The 19,741-nt window shown below is 65.2% G+C and overlaps 1 protein-coding gene across 5 annotated transcripts in view; it reads left to right on the top strand.

The window, feature by feature from the left end:
• BAIAP2 (BAR/IMD domain containing adaptor protein 2) overlaps positions 1-19,741 on the top strand; it is a 62,303-nt gene that overhangs the window by 23,357 nt on the left and 19,205 nt on the right. For all 5 annotated transcript variants that reach the window (XM_032870421.1, XM_032870418.1, XM_032870419.1 and 2 more), the window contains exons 4-6: positions 14,147-14,208; positions 14,936-15,007; positions 15,489-15,626. In XM_032870421.1, the coding sequence (XP_032726312.1) occupies positions 14,147-14,208; positions 14,936-15,007; positions 15,489-15,626 (272 nt within the window). The remainder of the gene's footprint in view (positions 1-14,146; positions 14,209-14,935; positions 15,008-15,488; positions 15,627-19,741) is intronic.

The following is a 19,741-nucleotide window of genomic DNA, read 5'->3' as shown; positions in this document are numbered from 1 at the left end:
TTGCTGGCGCCGGGCTCCCTGGCGGCTCCGGCGGAGGGCGTGCTGGCCGGGGTCCGAGGCTCCAGGCCAGTCCCCAGCCTGCGGCCCCAGGGAGGGCACCCCGACCGTGTGCTTGTCCCAGGGCCCTGCGGGGGCGGCGGGGGCGGGGGACCCGCCGGATCTCAGAGTGCCTGCGGCCCTTCCGCCTGTGACTCCCTCTGAGTCCCTTGGAGGGTGGGCAGGAAGCCCCGTGCTTGGGCCTCTTCCTGATCTGCCCAGACCACGAGCAGTTAGAAACGCCATCAGCCTGATACGGGAGCATGCACAGGGCTGCAGATGTTTCTAGAAGGCTCCCGTGGGGGAGCAGGTCAGCTTCTCTTCATCCTGAAGGAGGCTGGTGTTTCCATGGCTCGGTGGGGACACGGGCCATCGGAGCACCTGCCCTGTGGCAGGCTGAGCCAGGGAGGAGGTGCTGCGGCGGCCGGGGTCCCTCCAGGCTCTGCACTCCTTAAAGGGTCAAGCGATTGGACATTTCAGTTCAGGGAGAAGCTGGAAGAGGAGTGGAAAGAGCTCCCGCTGCCGTCTCTTCTGGGCCGCTGCCCCTCTCCCTTGCCCCCTGACAATACCTCGGTCCTGCTCTGGCTCCGCTCTCTGTGTGCCACAGGCGCGGGCAGCCATGGCTGGGCGTGTCCCCCACCCAGGCACGGAGGGCTGGCTCCTGGGCCCTCAGCCTCCAGCTCCAGTTTGTGCCGTCACATGCACTGTTTGCCCCAGTGTTGGCTCCCAGGGGTGCTCTGCTCTCGGGGGGCCAGCCACTGCTCTGGGCCCCTGTGCAGGCGAGGCTGCTGTCATCTGTGGTCTCCCAGGTGCCGCGTGCCAGAGCACGTCCTGCCCTCTGGACGAGGCCTGCAGCTACAGCCTGGGCTCTTGTCGGCAGGGCGACTGTGTGCACGGAGCGGGCAGAACCCAGGGAGGGAGCGGGGGAGAGGGGGTCCCGGCACACGTGTGAAGGGACTCGGGCTTTCGGTGCTGGAATCACTCAGGCAGCAGGAGGGGATCACATCGCCCACCATTTGGCCTCCCGTCTGTGCAGGGAAGTCTGGAGGGTTCTGCAGTTTTCATGAAGGCAGCGCTGTTTAAACAGCTGTGCGACGGAACCTGCACTGAGCCCCATGTCCCGCACACGGGGTCACACTCCCGCCCAGCCCACCCGGTCCCGTCCACGGCCTGCTCCGGCTGCCTCATCTGTACGAACGGCCGTTTCGTGTTTGTCCCCTGCCTTTGAAGCAGCCGCTGTTAGTGGTCTGGGGCACGTGTGCGTCTGCAGGGCTGCCGTCGGCTGGCACCAGGAGCGCCAGAGCTGCGTGCGGGGCGCGGCCTTGCAGCAGGCACTTCTGCTGGGAGGCGGCCTGAAACCGCCTGCTTTGGCCCCTGAGTCACTGGATTAAGGAAGGTGTGGCCTGAGCACTGCCTTGCCCTTGGCCGCCCTCCACCTGTGGTTCCCCAAGTGAAGAGTGCAGGCTGGTGTTCCCATGCCACCCACGGAGAACCCGTGGGATTTGGGCACCTCTTCCTGGTTCTATGCGCAGAGCTGGGTTTTCTCAAACTTGGCCTCTCGCTTAGAGGTACCGCTGGCCTGAGCAGGGTGTGGCTGGGATGCAGGGCCACATGAGGGCGTGCCCTTGGCAGTGTGACCCCAGGGACCTTGCAGCGGTGGCTGGAGGGCCCCTGAAGGCAGACGTGGTTCTGGATGGGACCCGAGGCTGCCTGCCTGCTCTCATGAGGCCGAGAGGTGGTCTGGCTGCATCACCCCTCCCGTGCCCGGTCTGTGTCTGGCAGAGCTGACCATAGGAGCTGACCACCTGGCCAAGGAGCTCTCGTGTATCCCCTCCTCCCCGTCAGTCACCCTACCACAGTCGGTCTGATGTGGCCCCTGCTGTCGGACCCCGACAGTAGGAACGTGCCATTTGAAGGCTAAGTCAGATCCACGCTGTGGGAGCGATTTCAAGTCCCTAGGGCCTGGCTCAGAGGCCCTGTATCACCCCACCTAGGCCCCATCATGCCTAGATTCTGCCTTTCCCTCCCCTTCCCAGCTAATGACACCAAGGCCCCCCTCCACTGGCCCGTGAAGAAGTGGCTGGGGCAGAAGCAGCCGAGCGACCCCAGAGGTCAGGACCACGCTCTTCTGGGCTTCCTGGGCCACAGGGACCTGTCAGGGCTTGATACTGGACAGCCCTTTGTGGATTCGTGGACTTTGTCGTCCTGCTCAGCTTTGTGTGGATGAGAAGGGTCGAAGCCAGCCTGGGAGCTGGTGGAACGGCTTTTCTGTCTTGGGCTGTGGTCCCTCGGTCCTGCTTGGCAGCCCAGGCCTTGGGGCTGGGGTGGTCTTTGTGGGGGTCCATTCTCAGGGTACCCTGGGCTCAGACGACCTGCTTTCCTCCTGGGGGCCTCCAGGGTACCAGCTCAGCCCACCCTGGTGGGAGTGTTAGGGGCTAGACTGAGCCTCTGCCAGGAGACGTTAGTAAAGGTCCTCATCGGATTCCTGTCTGTCAGCAGCGGCTTTGGTAAGAGCAGGAGAGGTCTTCCAGCATGTTTCCTTGTCCCTTGGCATCCAGGGGTCTGCTCTGGGGCAGAAATGACAATGGGGCACAGCAGTCCATGACTGGGTCTCCTCCTGAGGACAGGCTGGGGACCCAGGGGCCTCTCACCTGGTTACCGGGGTTCCTGCTTGGAAGGGGCAAAGAGGGGCCTTAAGCCATAGTTCTGTCCTGAGCCCGTTTTCTGGGGTGACGGGCTGGGCAGGGTCTGTGAGGACCTGGCCTGGGGCCTTTGCTGTCAGCTTGCTCCTGCCCTGCCAGGGAGCGTGGGACCCGTCCCAGGTCCTGGCATGCTACGGGAAGCTCGCGGAGGCCTCGTAAACCCCTCCCTGCTGCGGCATGCCCAGGCCAGCCCCAGACTCCGGGGCCCAGCGATCTCCCATGACAGCCAGTCTGGCCCCCGGACTTTGTCTCATGACTCCACCACGTGCCCCCCCAGGCTAGGGCCTGTAGAGCATGTGCGCTGAGCTGGGCGTGGCTCGCCCCCCCACCCCCACCCCGAGAGCGTCTGAGGAGGAGAGCAGCTCCCTCGCTTTCCCACTGGGGCAGAGCTTCTCTCTGCAGTTCGGTGGCCCGAGGGCTGGTGCAGGTGCTGGGTTGGGAGCCTGGGAGGCAGGTCTCCACCCCTCCCCTGGGGTGCCAGCCCTGGGGGGTGTGGGTGCCTGGAGTCCCTGGCGTTGGCAGAGGGCAGGCATGTCAGGAGCTGTGACATCCTGACCATGGCGACTTGGCGTACGGATGCCCAGTTCTCTGCGGGTCGTCTCCGTCCTTCTGTGTCTTGCATGAACTCCAGCAAGTCAGTGCTTGAGAAGCAGCTGTCCAGAGAGCCGATGCCTGCCTGGGCAGTTAGCAAGGTAGCGTGACAGGCAGGCTCGTGGAGAGCCACTGTCACTCACAGACGAGGGTCCTCGGTGGGACCCTATGAGGGGATCACAGCAGCGTCTCTGCTCAGTGCCAGGCCGGGGCTCTGGGTGACCACTGGGGATGTCTGAGCCCTTCTGGCCTTGCTCTGTCTTGTCCTGATGAGATCTAGGCGGCCTCCTGTGACCTGGTGTCGGTTCCCTCTCCCAGGTGACCTTGGTCACCCGTGTCTGCTTTGGGGGGAAACATAGGCCGAAACTCTCCACTCTGTTCACACCGCGCGTCTCCTGGCAAGTCACACCAGGCAGGGTGCAAGACGAGACTGGCAGGCGGCAAGCCTGCTGGAGGTGAGCCCCGTTGGACACGTACGGTGGCAGGGGGGAGGCTGTGTGGGCGCTGTCCCCTCAGCCTCCTCGCAGTAGCTGCAGATGTCTTCCTGTGCTCATGCTGTGGGGTCTGCGGGGAAAAGAGAGTGGACTTGGAGCCCCCACCAAGCCTCCTGCCCACCCCTGTGGACCAGGACAAATCATGTCCTCGGCGGTGACGCCTCCACGTCCTCCTGCCCTGTCTCGTCCCTCTGAGGCCGCCCCTCTGCCATCCTGGACAGATGGCCTGGGGATCCCCATAGGACACACCTGTGGAGGCCTCAGGCCGCTGAGATCCTGAGATCTGATCGGACTCCAGGTGGGGCCGACGCCTGCCCAGGACCTGACCTGCAGCCCATGGGCTGGAAGGGCCCGAGGGTCGATTTCGCCTTGGCCCCTACCTGGAGGCCCCACACCCAGGCGTCGACTGTTGGAAGGGGCTGTGCGGTCTCACTACGCCTCAGTAGAGTGCTCTGGGGAGGACCGCCGTCTGCTGTCATCGCCATGGCAACACAGCCATCGATTTTTCTCTTGCCCTCCCCCTCCCCCCCACCAACTGCTTTCTTCCTTTTTTGTGAGCGGGAGAAGAACCCGCTTCTCCCAGGGAGGATCTAGTGGCTTCGAGGCCGGTGGAGAGGGTGGTGTTGGCCACGGATCCGGGGGTGGGGGTAGGTAGGGTCCCCTTGGCGCTGTCGGAATTCCATGTCCCATCCCGGTGGCCTCACAGCGCACGGCCCCCTCGGGCCCTCCACTGTCTGTCCTCCCCGTACGACAGCTCTAGATTTGTGTCTTGTTCGGGCATATGCTAATTAGCTCTCGGAGCCGCCTTCTGCTCTGGAAGCCCCCAGAGTAATTGAGCATGATGGATATTTGCTTCAGAAGGCTCCAGAAGGTGGTGTATGTTCCCTGCCAAATGTGAGCAGCTGACCCCTTGGCTCAGAGCCCCTCCTGAAATGACATACCAGAGACATGAGATTTCGGTGTCCTTGGTGGACACTGGAGACCACAGGGAAGACCGTGGTCTCCGAGTAGTGACAGTGTGTCCCTCTACCAGGTCCGTCCAGCTCTGGGAAGACCAGGCTGGAGGTGGTGTCACTGGACGGAGGTCACGCTCTTCCCCAGTACTTTCTGGCACCGTGTGGGGCTCTGAGGACACTTCTGGCACGTGGCTGTCCCAGGGGGAGGCAGAGACGGTTAGCAGACCCCCCCCCCCCGCCCCAACAGGGCGCACACACCGTCCCATGGCCGCAGATTCATAGCTGCTTTGGTCCCAGCTCTGCTTCTCGGGGGCTGGTGGCGGGGCCCAGGCGGGGCTGGGGTCCCGGCGGGCCTATGGCTGCCGCGGCCCTGGTTCCCCGGACTCTGCATCCCAGCCCCGGAGAGCCCAGACAGATTCCAGGATTCCCCGGGCCTGACCGATGAGCAACACACCCTTGTCCCGAGGGCTCCTACCTGTGGGCTCACCAGGCTCCATGCCCTCTCCCCTCCTTGGCCTCAGGCTCCCCAAGCAAGGCCCCGGGCGGCCCTGGGCTGGCCAGACGCTCTAGACGAGAGCACCCCTCTCTAATCATGCTTCGTGGCCCCTAGGTTCCTGGGGTCTATCGTGCTTCCCCCGCGCCCTGTGGTGGTCCGTGTGGCCTCAGTGCCAAGAAGCACAAGCCTCCGCGGTGTGATGGCCCACCCGGGCCCTGGGGGGCTTTGGCCTTCGAGAGCAGTGCCTGCGGCCCGGGGCCCTTCCTGCCTCTGCCGTGGGGTCACGTCTGGCTCTGCTGGGGCATGGCTGCCCCCGGGAGGGAGGCATATAGCCACTTGGGGTTGGGTTGGGGGCCTTGGCAGGTGGCCCATGTCTCCTCCCAGGCCTTCCGTGCCAGCCCCCGGTGCCCTGGGAGGGGGTGTCAGGTATGTGCAGGGCCCTCCCCCAGAACCAGTCCCGGCTTGTCCTGGGGGCCTGTCTGGGCTGAGAGAGGCTTGACTGTCCCCTGACTACAGGCTAGCAGGTTATGGGATTCAACTGGAGGGCTTGTGGCAGCCCGAGGGAGACCCTCAGATGAGATGGGGCGTGACTCGGGTCCCAGGCCTCACATTTGCGGGCCCCGTGCCTCCGGATGCCCCCCTCCTGGGAGCTGAGTGCTCTCTGGGAGCCCCCTCGTGGTCTGAGAATGCTGATCTTTCCGAGGGCTGGTGGGCCAGGCACCTGGCCTTGTCACTCCCCACCCATTTGTAGCACTACTGAAGATCCCCCCTTCCTTGTGGCATCGGTTCCCCCGGGCTCCCCCCACCCCATGCCCAGCCTCTCTCTTCCGCAGGGCCCTATGCTGTTGTGACAGCCAGAGTCCCACAAGCAGGTGACTTCCTGCCATGGGAAGGACACAGGCATGCAGGCGTGGCAGGGAAGACCCCTCCTGGCCCTGACTTTGTCACTGGGGATGAGGGGCGTCAGGGGCAGGAGGGAAGGGGCCACCCATGGTACCTACCCATAGCCCACAAGTGTGTAGTGGCCCAGCCACGGGCACAGGCCTGGCCCCACGGGGACTGAACGCCGGCCCCCCGCGGGGTCTTTCCCCCCATCTTGCCTGTTCCCTAAGTGCTTCAAGCACCGTCATCCTCCTGCTTAGGGGGAGGGTGTGCACAGAGGGTGCTGCATCCAGGTCCTGTGCTGTCACTGTTGCTGTTGGTCACAGAGGCCAGCGTGTCCCTGGCCTTGTCCCTGGGGCAAGGCCTGTGCTGAACCATGGTGGCAGTGCAGGCGTGCATCCCGGTATCTGTGCACGATGGAATGTTACGCGGCCATGAGAAAGGTGAAGTCCAGCCGTTTGCGACAACGGGGACAGAGCTGGAGGGTGTCCTGCTGAGCGAGACGTGTCAGTCCGAGAAGACACCACGTGATCTCGCTCACGTGGAATTTAGGAAACAAAACAAACGAGCAAAGGAGAAAAAGAGACAAGTTGAGAAATAGACTCTCTACGGAGAGCTCACTGACGCGGGGGGAGGCGGGGGACAGGTGATGGGGACTTGGAGGGCACTTGTCCGGGCGGCCCCGGCTCATGTCTGCAAGTGCTGAGTCACTGCTTTGTACATGCGAGACTGATCTTATTCTGGACCTTAGCTAACCAGAGCAAAAAGAAAGAAACCGCCCTCCTCGGCCGCCTCCACGTGGAGTCGCCACTTCCTCTCCGTTTCTTGATTCATCGGGTTTTACGACACCTGTCCTTGTGGGTGTGATGCTCGGGGGCCCTCCAGCGGGCACACCCAGCCCTGGCCTCCGGCGGTCGCTCCTCTGCACAAGGCTGCTCACCTGCCCGGTGGGGTCAGCTCAGGCCTCGGGCCCCCTTCGTTGGAGCTGTCCCCAAGCTGATGTCCTCAGGCTTGCGTGGCGCTGGCAAAAACGGGTCCTTGTTTAAGCCTCAACGGGGCGTTCCCTCACACCCTGATGAAGTGCCGTCCTCGCTTCTTGGGGGTCAGGCACCTGCAGAGTGGCTCTGGGGGGGCTCTCAGGAGGACGCTGGCCCCTGTCCCGCCATCGTGGGTACACACGGAACACCATCTAGACTCCAGCCTGCGTGCTCGTGAGCCCCCAGCCCCACGCCCCCCGCACCGGTGTTTTCGCCCGTCTGCCAGATTCCCGCTCCCTCTCAGCTTCTTGTCAGTTGAGGGTTTTAAGAACACGTCGTATCTTCTGCAAAAAAAAAAAAAGAAAGAAAAAAAGCAAAAAGCCAGCCTGAATCTTCACAAATGTCAGTGTCGTGAAGGCGTGGGAGGGCCGTGTAGATCCAGACGAGGACCCCAGCGCCCAGGGAGCCAGGCACGAGTCCCAGCACCGCGCACACGTTCCCGGGCGCCCTGCAGGCCCGAGCAGTTCCGAGTGCTTGAGGCCGCGCCCAGACGGACAGAGCGCAGAGCTCCCAATGGAGAGAAACGAGAGGGGCCTGCGGGCCTGGCTGGGGAGGGGCCCACGGACGGCCTGCCGGCCTTCCAGGTGCACCACGGGGGCTGCTGTGAGGAGGGGTCTGCCTTCCTCGTGGGCGCAGGCAGCCACGTCCCCCGGGTTCAGGTTCAGCAGGACGCGCGTGTGCACGTACGCGGAAAAGCGGGGTGCTAGAGCAGGTTCGACAAAACACTGAGGCCCAGGGGACCTGGCGGGCGGCGGGGGTGTTTGTCATTCTTGCGACCTCCGGATGGCGGGGAAGGTCGGGCTGGGAGGAGAGCGTGTGCTGTGCTCCGGGCCACGGAAGAACGGATGCACTGAAGCCGTGACTCACGGCACTCTCGGTGGCCCGGCAGTTTGCACTGTGCTTACCCAGGGCCACCAATGGGAACATCTGGGTGTGGGACTGCGAAATGGGCCTCAGATGTGCCCTCAGGCCTTCCTGAAGCCCACACGGGCATCCAGGAGCCAGCCAGCCGCAGGGGTGGGGGCCGCCTCGCGCCTCTGCTTCCCATGGGCGGCGAGGCTGCGCCGGTGCTGGTCTAGGGTTTGGAGAAGCTGCCAGGCGGGTCTCCCTGCTGCGACCGCTCACTGTGCTGTGGTCTCCGGGCCCCGTGGTGGCCACCAGGAGCCCTGGGACCCACGAGGCTGCGTCCCTGTCCGCTGCCAGCCCCACAGACGTTTGTGGCCTTCCCTGAGCCCACCTAGCAGCCCTGCTGTCGGCGGCCTTCCTTCCCAGATCTGCAGGCTCGTCCGCATCTGCGCATCCCAGGAGAGTGCCAGGGCGCCATGAGGAGAGCCTCTGGTCACCGTGTCCCCCGGGCAGCACCTGGCACAGAGCAGATGCTCACCGAACAGCCGGGGATGCCTGACCGCAGAGGACCGCAGGCGCCCCAGCCTGTGAGCTGGTCACCATTACCTGCGGCCGGAACCCTGCGGACTCTGTAACTTTCAAAAATTGGGTATGCCTACTTTTTTCTAGTTTTCTGGAATCTTTTTTTTTTTTCCAAAGAGCTCAGTTTGGGGAAACACGGGAAGGTTTTCCTGGTTCTAAGCTACCTCACCTGTGGTCCTACGACGCTGCACACGTGTGAAGCATCTCACCGCGTCCCACTGTGTTCCCCAGCAGCCCACCCTCCATGTGGTCCTTGTCGTGGTTCCCAAAACACCCTGGGATGCGCAGCCGATGCTTCTGTGGCACCTGCTCCCAGGACGTGGCGGTGCCGGCGGGCACTGTCCTTCCCCCGGTCCCGTTCTTGCCGCAAGTGGGACTCCTCTCTCCGCCTCTCCAGGGCCCTCCTGGGAGCCTCGGGCCTGCCCAGCTCTCCTCCCTGGCGTGGGCCCCCTTCACCTCCCGCGGGTGCGGCCAGGCTCTGCATTCCCCTGCCCCACCGTGCTCCTCCGCGCAGCTAGGCCGCTTGTTTCTGCCTTTTTCTCTCCTCAGTGCGTACCTTCGACCCCCAGGGGCGCAGCAGCACCTGACCCTGTGGGGCCCGCCAAGGCCCTCTCTGCTTGCCCGGCTCCGAGGTTCCTGCCGGGACCAGTGCGAGTTTTTGAGGGTCGGTGAGGAATTTGTCTGTAGTGGAGGTAGAATCGGTGAAAGCAGCATCCCTGAGCCCCAGTACTGCTCTTGCTGGGATCCCAGGGTTTGGAAGAAGAGCCTGCTCTCCCGTGACGACAGCCCCCATCCTCCCGCGGGTGGCTCCCTGGCCCCCAGCCCGTCCTTAGCAACATGTGGATGTGTCCACAGATGCTCAGGCTCCCAGGTGGGTCCTGACCATCCCACTGTTGTCCTGTGTTAGCCCCGTGAGCCAAAACCGGCTAAAGCCCAGCCGGGCGCTCCCTCCGCCCTCACGCCCCGCAGCGGGCTGTGATGAAGGGGAGCAGCACGTCGTGTGTCTGTGAGCAGGTGTAGCGTGTGTGCCTGGGTGTGCGCACGTGTGCCTGTGTGTACGTCTGTGTGTGCGCGTGTGCTTGTGTGTTTATGCATGTGTGTGTGCACGTGCCTGTGCGTGTGCGTGCCTGAGCGTGTGTACGTGTGTTCGCGTGTGTGCGTGTACCTACGTGCGTGTGTCTTGTGCGTATGTGGATGCGCACGCGCGTGTGATGGCTGCCGGCCCCTGCTGCTCCTGGCGGACGGGCGGGCCGTGTGTGCCGGAGAGGGCTGAGGCTCTGGAGAGCCGCCGAAACGTTCAGTCTCCGAGCTGAGGGGCCAGTGGCGGGGGTGGCTCGCCGCTGACCTGGTTGCTTGACAGGCAGGGCCAACAGCTGGCGGGAGGGTTGGCGAGGACGTGGCCTCTGATTCAGATGCCTTCGTGTTGCGGACACTGTCCGGTCCTGTGTGAGGCCCGTGGCGCGGGGGCGTCTCTTCTCTCGTCCCGCCGGCCTTCAGCCCTCCTTCTCCCACACGTCGCCCTGCGCACCTGTGAGCTGTTGGGCCTGCGGGTCCCCCGGCTCCGACAGGGCCACCAGGCCTCGGGGTTTGCTGACTCACTAGCCCCGGGTGTGGCAGGACTGGCCTCCCACCGCCCGCTGCGGCCTGGGTGCGGGCGCCTCCCGCCTGGCGCCCTCTGTGGACGCTCTGCGGAGCGCTGCTTCCTGCAGGTGCTGTCCCGGGGCGGAGTCACCGGCCCGGCCGCGGTTGGCTCTGGCAGCGCGGCGGGAGCGGCTACCTCCAACCCGGTTTTTCGAGTTCAGGGCCCGCCCGCGCTGTGAACCCAGGACGCGGATGCCCCGGGGCCCGTGCGTCTGCACTCAGAGGAGGCCGGGGCACAGCCTGCGGTCTCCTTCCTGGGAGGGGGTCCCCGCTCCGTGCTGTCCGTCCTGTGGGGGGAGATGGGACGGAGGGAGTCACGGAACCCAGAAATCAGACACAGCCCCAGCCGGCTCACGGGCGCTCAGGACCGTCCGGGCCTTGGGGACCCGGAAAGCACAGCGGAGGAGGAGACGAGTGAGCGCTAGTGCGGACGCCTGGGCTCTCTGTTTCTCGGGGAGTGTCGTGCGGGGCATAGCTCTGCCCTTGCCCCCTGCAGCCAGCTCAGGGCACCCAGCAGCGCCCCCAGGGGTCCAGTGCCTGCCGGGGGCCGGCTCCCCCTCCTCCCACCACCCCGCGTGCTTCGTGAGCATATGGCTTCTAGCAGCTGCTTGTAAAACGCAGTTTAAAAATTGACTGTGTGGGCTGGTTGCGCAGCCGTGGGTTTGCAGCTCAGAGCTGAGCGTGCGCACGGGCTGTGTGACCGGCTGGCGGGGGAGCCAGGCCCGTCGGTGCAGGCAGCGGCGGGGGACACGCCGGGTGCTTCTGACGCGTCGGCCACCGGCGGTGCGGTGGCCGCTTTCTGGACGGGAGGAATTCCTCTGCTGAAGCGGTGGCCCTTCGGCGGGGTCCTCCGCGTTCCGCGGGCATCCTCCCTGAGCCGGTCGCGCCAGACTGTTCAGGAAATACGTGTTTATTCATTGGATCCTGTTGTTGACTTAACTGTGTCGGGGCCCGAAGCGTGGCCGATGCCGTGGGAGCCGCCCCCGCGGGGAGGCTGTGCTGGGCCACAGCCTGCTCCGTGTCTCGCTCCCAGACTTGATGGCCCTCACGAGGGCTGTGGGGGCACAGGATGGGGGTGAGTGCGGCGCCCTTCGGGCCGCACTCAGGGCTGTTCCCCAGGCTGGCCAGACCTTGTGCCATGTGGGCGCTGCGCCCCTTGGCCTCGGCTTAAGCAGTTCCCAGATGCCCGCAGGCAGAGGGCCAGAAGGTGGGTCCAGGGCCCTCCACACAGGAAGTCCCCCGTATCACAAACAAGACCCCAGATGTTTTCCCCACCTCAGAGTGGTGAGTGTGTGTCCTGGGAAAGTTCCAGAAGGCCAAAAGCACAGAGAGGCAGAATCAAGCTGGTGCTGCCCTGTTGGGTCTTAGATTCTGGGCATCCGGGGCTCAGACCGGCGGGTCTGGGCCTGCTGTGGGCAGCACTCCAGCTACCCGGGACGCATCCCTGCCGCACACACCAGACTGGGGCTCTGTCGCAGGCAGGGTGACAGCGGCCTGGCCTCGTCCCCAGGAACCCCTGGCCAGTGGACACTCGCTCCTCTCGTGTCAGTGGCTTCCCTTCCACCAATGCTGGCGACCGGGCCCCTCATGTCACCTTGTGTCCCCGTCATTCTTGGCCTCTTCTCTCACACAACAAAGCCCCAGAGTCGGGATCACTTAGGAGGAGGGACGAGGCCAGGACAGGCCAGGGGAGGCTTGACCTCTCCTGCAGGGCTGGTCTGCTCATGTCCCCACCGCTGCACATGGTTGACCACTGACCACAGGAAGCCACGGCAGAGGCAGGGCCTTCTTCCCAGGGCCGTCCGTGCTTGCCCTGCCCCATCCTGCGGTGCCATCAGGCCCGAGGGCAGGCCCACACTTGGAGCAGAACCAGGAGCGGCTTCCCGGAGCACAGGGCGCCAACAGGCGTTCCCCAGCTGTGGCACTGGCGTCTGGGGTGGCCTGTGCCATACACTCCACAGACCGCATTGGGCTGTCTGTGCACAGGAGCTCCTAGGGGCTGCCCCTGCTCGTGCGTGTGTCCCTTCCTCACGCTCCCTCCAGGCGTATCGGGCCTGGAGCTGCCGGTGTCCGTGGGGCACATGCTCACACACGCTCACACCCCCACACACACTCACGCTCTGTGGCCAGGGCACTGGCCCTTCCCTGGGGCAGGGGTGCCTCCCCTCCATCCCAGGCCTGCCCGCAGGCCAGGCCCTGGGGGTCTGTACTTACCCGAGTGGCAGGCCTGAGGGTGTCTTTGCAGCAGTTGGGCTTAAGGCTGGCTGAGGAGGAGGGACATGTCAGTCGCACACCATCTGTGGCACAACACTGGGGTCCCAGCTGCCCAGTGAGTCGGCTCCTTAGGACGTGCGGAGTCCCGCCCCCCGCCCCCCGCCCCCGACAGAAATCTGTGCATCTCTCTGGGGCAGAGCAGGTGTCTGGGGTCCCGTCCGGGGCACTGAGATTCGAACAGCAGAGCTCGGGGCCCTGCAGGGAAGTCTGGCGGACCTCGAGGCTTTGCTGACTGACAGGTCCGTCTGTACAGCTCCTAGTCACAGCAGGGGCTCAGTGTGCCCTGTGGACGTCACAGAACAGCCAGTGACCAGGAGAAGTAGACCTCCCCAGAGCCCAGTGGTGCTTCTGGGGGGGAGTGACCCTGGGGGGCCATCTGTGCGGCTGGAGGCCACATCACCCCGTCAGGGTGCAGGGGCTGTGGGTCTTTGTCTCCATTTCCGGGTGGTCTTGCTGGGATACCCCTTGCGGCAGCCCCCCAAAACGGTCTCGGGGTCACGGAGCCCAGCATGAGCAGGGAGGGCGCGCCGGTGCGGGCAGCACCGCAGGGACGGGGCTCATCGGGAGCGAGCACCCTCGGGGGCAGAGTGGCCCCCGTTCCACCGTGTCGGCGCGCGCGGACAGCATGAGCTCTGAATGGCGCCAAGCAAACGACGTCCCGCTGTCTGTTCCAGCTGTCCCTTCCGCACGCGAGGAAATGGAGCCGTTTGCGCGGGGCCGGGGGGCTCCTTCACACCAGCACTGCGGGGCAGCTGGGCAGCCCTGAGGGTTTCCAGGGCTGGGGGCCCTTGTGCAGCCTCTGGCCTAGGCCTTCTGTTCCGTGGGCCCTGACTTGGGGGTGACCATGCTGGTGTCACGGGCTGTGTGGCGACATCCCCTCCGTGGCCGCAGCTGGAAGCGCTGCACACCTGTTGGTCCTAGTGGCCACACTTCACGGTGGCAGCTGAGTGGAACCTTCCAGAGCTTTGGGAAGAGGAAGACGGAGACCGAGCCCTCCCCCGTCCCTGCTTCGGGAAATGTGTGCAGAGCTAGACAGCGCGCTCCCTTTGTCCCCAGAGCCCCTCGGCGAGGTCCCCGGCGCTGCGGACCTCAGGTGCCTCCTCGGGCCCCTCGCCTTTGGGGCCTGCAGCCAGGTCTTGCCTTCACCCCACGTAACCCACGTGGCAGCACGGGCAGCAAGTGTGTTGGGTCCCAGTGCCACCTGGGCCCAGAGTGGGTGGGACGGCGGTTGTTGGCAGCTACGCGTGGGAGCAGGACGCAGGGTAAGAGGTGCATGTGTCACAGGCTCACTCGTGGGCTTGAGATGTGCAAACGAAGGGGCCCCCACTTGGGGCCTCTGTCGTGAACCTCAGCTGCTACCCCGCCCCCCCGAAGTCACCCAGTGGCATCCCTTGTTATTCTAGAATCTTCCGTCTCGTCTCGGTGTCACCAGGAGAAACAGCGCCCTCTGCCCTGCCTCCGGCACACCTCTACTTGCTGGTCACCCACAGTCCAGGCCCCAGCACTGGGCCCACCTGCTCCCTGCTCCCCGGCCACGGGCAGCTGGAGGGACCATAGCGCAGAGTCCTGACCTTTTCTCTCCTTCCTCTCTTCCACGCTGCCTTTCCAGGAGATGTTCTCTTTCAGATGGCCGAAGTCCACAGGCAGATTCAGAATCAGTTGGAAGAGATGGTGAGGCCCCGGGGAGGAAGGGGCAAATGTAGGGGGCAGATCGGACAGAGGGGAGGGGAAGGGCAGGCTGCGTGCTTTGGCCCCGTGTCCATTTGGGAACCTTGTGTCGCCATGTGGCTGCACTCAGAAAGATGGGCACAAGTCCCAGGTTCGGGACAGAAGTCACACAGTGGGGAGGTGATCCACTATGGGGCCAAGGACATACAGGAGGACCTGGGAGGAAAGGGCCCGGGCCATGCAGGATCTCACTGTCAGCTGGCCACAGGGGTCTGGCAGAGACACGGGGGGCAGGCCTGGGGAGCACACGCTTGCCCAGATTCCAGGCCCGGCCATGACCCAGCAGGTCTAGAGCGGGGGTCATATGGGCCCCTCCTAGTCTGCCCGTGTCAGCTTGAGAAACTCTTCACCGCTGAAGAGAAGCGGGGGGCGGGGGGAGCAGTTCCTGTGTTCGCCCTGGGAAGCAGAACCCCCGAGGCCTCCAAGGCCAGGATGGTCTGACCTCTGGATTCCTGTTCCACGCTGGTGCTTGGAGCCTCCCAGCTCCCCAGGCCCCAAGCCTCTGTGCAGGGTCACTGGCTCAGGGATCCGACGGGCCCCTTGCCCCTCAGGGTGGCCTGTGTCCGGGGCATGGTGGTGACCGTCCACCTCTCCTGGGAGCCTGCCCCCACCACACCCCGCCTGTCCCGGCCAGTGTCGTGCTCACGGCCCTTATGTGTCCTGTGTCTAGCTGAAGTCTTTCCACAATGAGCTGCTCACGCAGCTGGAACAGAAGGTGGAGCTGGACGCCAGGTACCTGAGCGTAAGTACCGCACCCGTCGGGCTGCCCGCGCCGCTCCCCTTGTCCCCGCGTCTCCCGGGTAGGCAGCTCACCGCCAGCCTCCCACCCAGCAGGCTCCCCGCAGCCCTGCCGTGCCAGCCGGTCTGGGACAGAGCGCCGTGCATGTGGGAAGCCGGCGCGTCCGACGCCCCACGCACAGCTCCCGTGCCCCCACAGCTCACCGCTGTCCGTGGCGGGGACGGCACAGCCCTGTCCCTGCCCCCTGGAGAGCCTGCACAGACTCTGCGTCTGACCTGGAGGCCTTGGGGTCCCGTCCCTGTGCCGTCACCTCTCCCCGGGGCCAGAGGGGCCTGAGGTGCCGCGCTCTGTCGGGGCATGTGGCCTGAGTTACCGGGGGCGCCCCGGCTAGGGGTGGCGTGGGTGGGCAAGGCCCGGGCTGCCACTGGGTGGGAGCGGGCAGGGCAGTGGGCTCAGCGGTCGCTGTGTGGTCTTTGCCCCACAGGCCGCACTGAAGAAGTACCAGACGGAGCAGAGGAGCAAGGGCGACGCGCTAGACAAGTGCCAGGCGGAGCTGAAGAAGCTGCGGAAGAAGAGCCAGGGCAGCAAGAACCCGCAGAAGTACTCGGACAAGGAGCTGCAGGTAGGACTTGCCCCGGCCGGCGCCGCAGGGGCGCGGGGGCCCTTGAGGCAGCAGCGTCGAGGCAGTGCTCCCCCGGGGCCTCTGGTGGGGCCGAGCAGAGCGGGGCTCTGTTCTCCTGGCGCGCTTGGGGCAGCAAGTACCTCCGGTCCTGGAGCCGGCGGGGGCCGGCGGGGGCCGGCGGGGGCCTGTGGCCCCTGGTCCTGCGCTTGTAGCCATGGTGAGGCCCCGGAAGGCTTGCCGCCAAAGGGGCAGAAACCCCAAGGACATCTTCCCACTCTGTACCTCTCGGTTCTGCCTCCGAGAAAGACGTCAGACTGTCCCTCTAATCAACTCGTGCCTGCCCACTGCCAGGACCGGGCCTGGAGCCGCTGCGGGCAGACGCTGGCCAGTCAGGTGTCCCAGCCGGCCCACTGCAAGACGCAGGAGGCAGATGGCACAGGAGGCCGTGGGACGGGCCCGCCGTGGTGGGACTTCCCTCGCCGTGGTGCCCAGCCTTGCAGGCACCATGTGCGGAGCGGGCCAGGAATTGAGGACAGCGTGGCCCTGATACACCTGATGTACTGGAACCCTAGGCTGGCCGACACAGATCCGGCCCATGTACCCACTGCCTGAGGCCACACGGAACTCGAATAAGAAGGAAAGAGAAAACAGGATTCTGGTTGGTTCCAAAGGAAACACCAAGAAAATCTCTGCCCGGTTCCCTAGCTGCTTCGGGATGTGGGGGGAGCCCCTGGGGTCAGGCATAGGCATTAAGCCCTACCCCCCGGGCCCACCCTCCATGCCGGCTATCAGGTTGGCAAGCCTGGAGGTGTGCCGTGCACCCCCGTTCTCGGCCCATGTGTGTGCATCTGCCTCTGAGTGCCTTGGCGCTCCCGCGAGGTTGCTGGTGCCTGTGGAGCCCATGCCCTGCGTCCTCCCCAAGCATGGTGCAGGTAGGCAGGCCCACTGGGTCGCGTGCATGGACCCAGCGGCAGTAGGGGCGGACCGTGTCCCCACCGCCGTCCTACGTGCAGAGCCCCACAGCCTGGGGAGGGGAGCAGAGCTGCTTGCCATCCTCCTGCACTTTTCTTGTGCCAGACGGGCGTCCTTGCACCAGACTCTTGCCACCATTGTGTCCAGGGCCTGGAGGCCTGTGTCCCTGGCACTGTCCCGCAGAGGCATTTGCAGGCACAGCTGGATCTGGGAGAGGCCCTGAGGCTGGGGCGGGGGAAGCCATGCTTCCCTGGGCGTCTCTCTTTTGCTCTCCGCCCCTCCCACATCGTGAACAGCACCCCTGCCTCCTGGAGGCCAGGAACCCCCTCGGTGCGTGTGTGTTTGCACCAGGGCTCCCTCGCAGGGGCGCCGGGGGCACCGAGGCCAGCCAGGAGGGTGGGAGCCTGTGCTCCCCCTGGAGGCTCTCGTCTCTTTTCTGGGAATCAGGTTCGAGATCCGTTCACGTGTCACAGAAGGGACAGTGGGTGACTTTGAGTGTGGCCATCCGTATGGTGTGCCGCTGTCCCCACGCGCCAGAGAGGACACCCCTGCCGGCAGCGCACACCCGTACCCCCCACCCCCCAGGCAGACCCTGCCTCCTGGCTGTGTGTGCCACGGCCGGGCTGGGCGTGTCACCGAGTCCCCGCTGAGCGGCCTCCCGCAGGGTCCCCTGGCACTTGGTTCTCAGGGTTCATCTGCACTCTGTGCCCGTGCTTCCTTCTTTTTTACGCCTAAACACGGAGGCTGTCCTGAGCGGGGCCTGGGCCCTGGACGGGCCGGGCAGCTCTGCCGGCGGCCACTGGAGGGTGGAGGTCACGGAGGTCGTCGGCCCCGGGGTGGGGTCTGGCGGGAGGACGTCTGGGCTGGGTAGAAGCCTCGGCGGGGTTTGCTCTCGCTCTGCAGCGGGGCCTGAGACCTGGTTTCTTGGTCAGGAGACTTGGCGGCCCTGGCCTCCTGGGGCTCATTCTCAGAGACACGCAATTGACCTTTCTCCCCGCTTCTAAGGGTCACCCCCGACCAAGCCCCCCCACGCCTCCCGCACGGCCAGGTCACACCCCTCCTCCTCCCTGGGCTCCTGCTGGGCACAGGACCTCATCCCCCTGTTGTGCGGCTTGAGGACGCCCCGTGCCAGCTCTTTTCCCCTTGGCCCTGCTGTGAGGCCCCGACAGTTGGATCTGGATTTACACCCCGGCTCTGCCCCTTCCGAGGGTTGTGGTCCCGGCAGGCTCCCAGCGCTCCTTGGCCCGCTTCTGTCCTCCCGTGCTGACGCTGACCAGGGGGTTGCCATCCCTCTCCCGTGCACCTGCTCCGGCTCCTCTCTCCAGGCCACTCTTCCGTCTCCTGCTTTGCCAAACCCAGCTTCCTTCTCCGTTGGACCCAGAAATACCCAGGGGTTTTACTGTGATTGTCCCCAAGGCATCTAACTCCTTGCAGGGAGGGCTGGGTTCTGTGCTGCAGATGCGTCCCATGGGGTGCCCGGCCTGGGGTGGCCACGCGGTGACAGCCAGCTTGTGCCCAGTGATTTTGGTGTCCTTTCTCGAGGGCAGAAGCAAAGGGACCGTGGAAGCAGTGGAGCTCTGAGAAGCCATTGGGGACGTCCTCAGAGCCCTGAGCTGGCGGGAGACATGCTGGCTGCCTGTCTGGGGTGGGTGTTGCCGACCCGCCCGGTGGCCTTGCCGAGGTGCCCGCCCACCCTGGCACCTGCCCGTCCCTTGGTGCGTGGGGCTACCCGTGCTGGTGGCGGCAGGCCTTGCAGAGCCTGCCGGGTAGGGCCAGCCTCCCTCCCCACCACTCCCTGGGGCAGGCGCACTGAGCCCGCCAGGAGTGGGGCTGAGGTCCTGGCAATCACTGGAAAGGGCCTGTTGGAGACCCTTCCGTGGAGAAGGGTAAGGCCCTCCTCTCGCTGGCTCCTTCTCGGTGTTCTAAAGCACCTGGTCCCAGCTCTCCCGCAGTCCCACTGGCTGTCCCCGCGGCCGCACGCAGCGTGTGATCTGAGTTCTTCACTTCTGTGTGTCCCGTGCGCGGTCTGCAGGGGCCTCAGTGTTGTCCCTGGCCCGAGGAAGAGCAGGGAGAGGCAGACGGGCCCACGTGGTGTGCCGGGGCGGGGGATGGGCTTCTGACCTACGTGGGCTGCTGGGGCCATGCTCTTGGGCTGATGAGGAGGAGAGTAATGATGCCAGAGATCAGGAGTGACTTGGGCTCCAAACACAGCGGATGGCCTGCCCCCCGCTCCACTCCTGGGGACTCTCCTCTCTGCCAGGCCCCTCCCGGGGCGGGGGGCTGTGTGTGCAGGTGGAGGCAGGTCCTGCAGCCCATGACTCACACAGCGGCCCCTCCCGGGGAACCTCAGGCTGCGCAAAGCCGCTGCCCTGATGTGTTCCTCTGGCTGGGCAGGTGGCAGGTGGCATGCCCAGACGGCCCGAGCCCACGCGTCTGGCTTTCTCAGGGCTGGGCATTGTGGCCGGGGGTCCAGTGTGCAGGCTCAGGTGTGGGTTTGCTCGGTGCTGCGGAGAGGTGGGTGGGCTTTCGTGATGAGATTCGACTGCTGGGATCCCCTGTGTGTCTGCCAGAGCCCCCAGCCCACGTGTCCTTCCTCCTGGACTTGAGCTGCATATGCGCGGAACACTGGGCAAGGAGAGTGGTAGGGCTGCCCGCCAGGCAGGGGCCATCGCTTGGGGCTCCTCAGGCAGCCTTGTCCCCTCCGGAGTGGCCAGTGGCCAGGCCATGCCAGAGCAGGGGGCCCTGCCCATGGAGTGGAGCTGTTTGGGGTGGAGGGATGTAAAGTTGATCAGACCCGCCCCTCGGAGGGCAAGAGAGGAGAGCGTTTGTCTGTCCGTCTGTGGTGGGTTCCCTGTGAACGGGACTGGGTCAGAGCTGGCCGATCTCAAGAACGGCTGGTAATTGAAACTGTGTTTTGGGATTTCCGCAAGAGAACTGATTCTGATTATAGGTCAGGGAACAGGTGCTCAGAGGCATTTGGGGCACTAACTAGGACAAGGGTTGCATCTGGAAGTAGGGAAGCACCACATGCTGTCCCCACAGCCAAGGCCACTCCCCAGACCCCCACCTTCGCACCCGTGGAATTGCCTGTCTGTGCGGAGGGCTCTGTGGGGCGCGTGGTCAGGGGAGGACGGGCTGTGTGT

Source organism: Lontra canadensis, unplaced genomic scaffold, assembly GCF_010015895.1.
Source record: "Lontra canadensis isolate GAN:19392208 unplaced genomic scaffold, GSC_riverotter_1.0 scaffold41, whole genome shotgun sequence".
In the NCBI taxonomy this organism is placed as follows: Eukaryota; Metazoa; Chordata; class Mammalia; order Carnivora; family Mustelidae; genus Lontra; species Lontra canadensis.
This window is presented reverse-complemented; position numbering and strand designations above follow the sequence as displayed.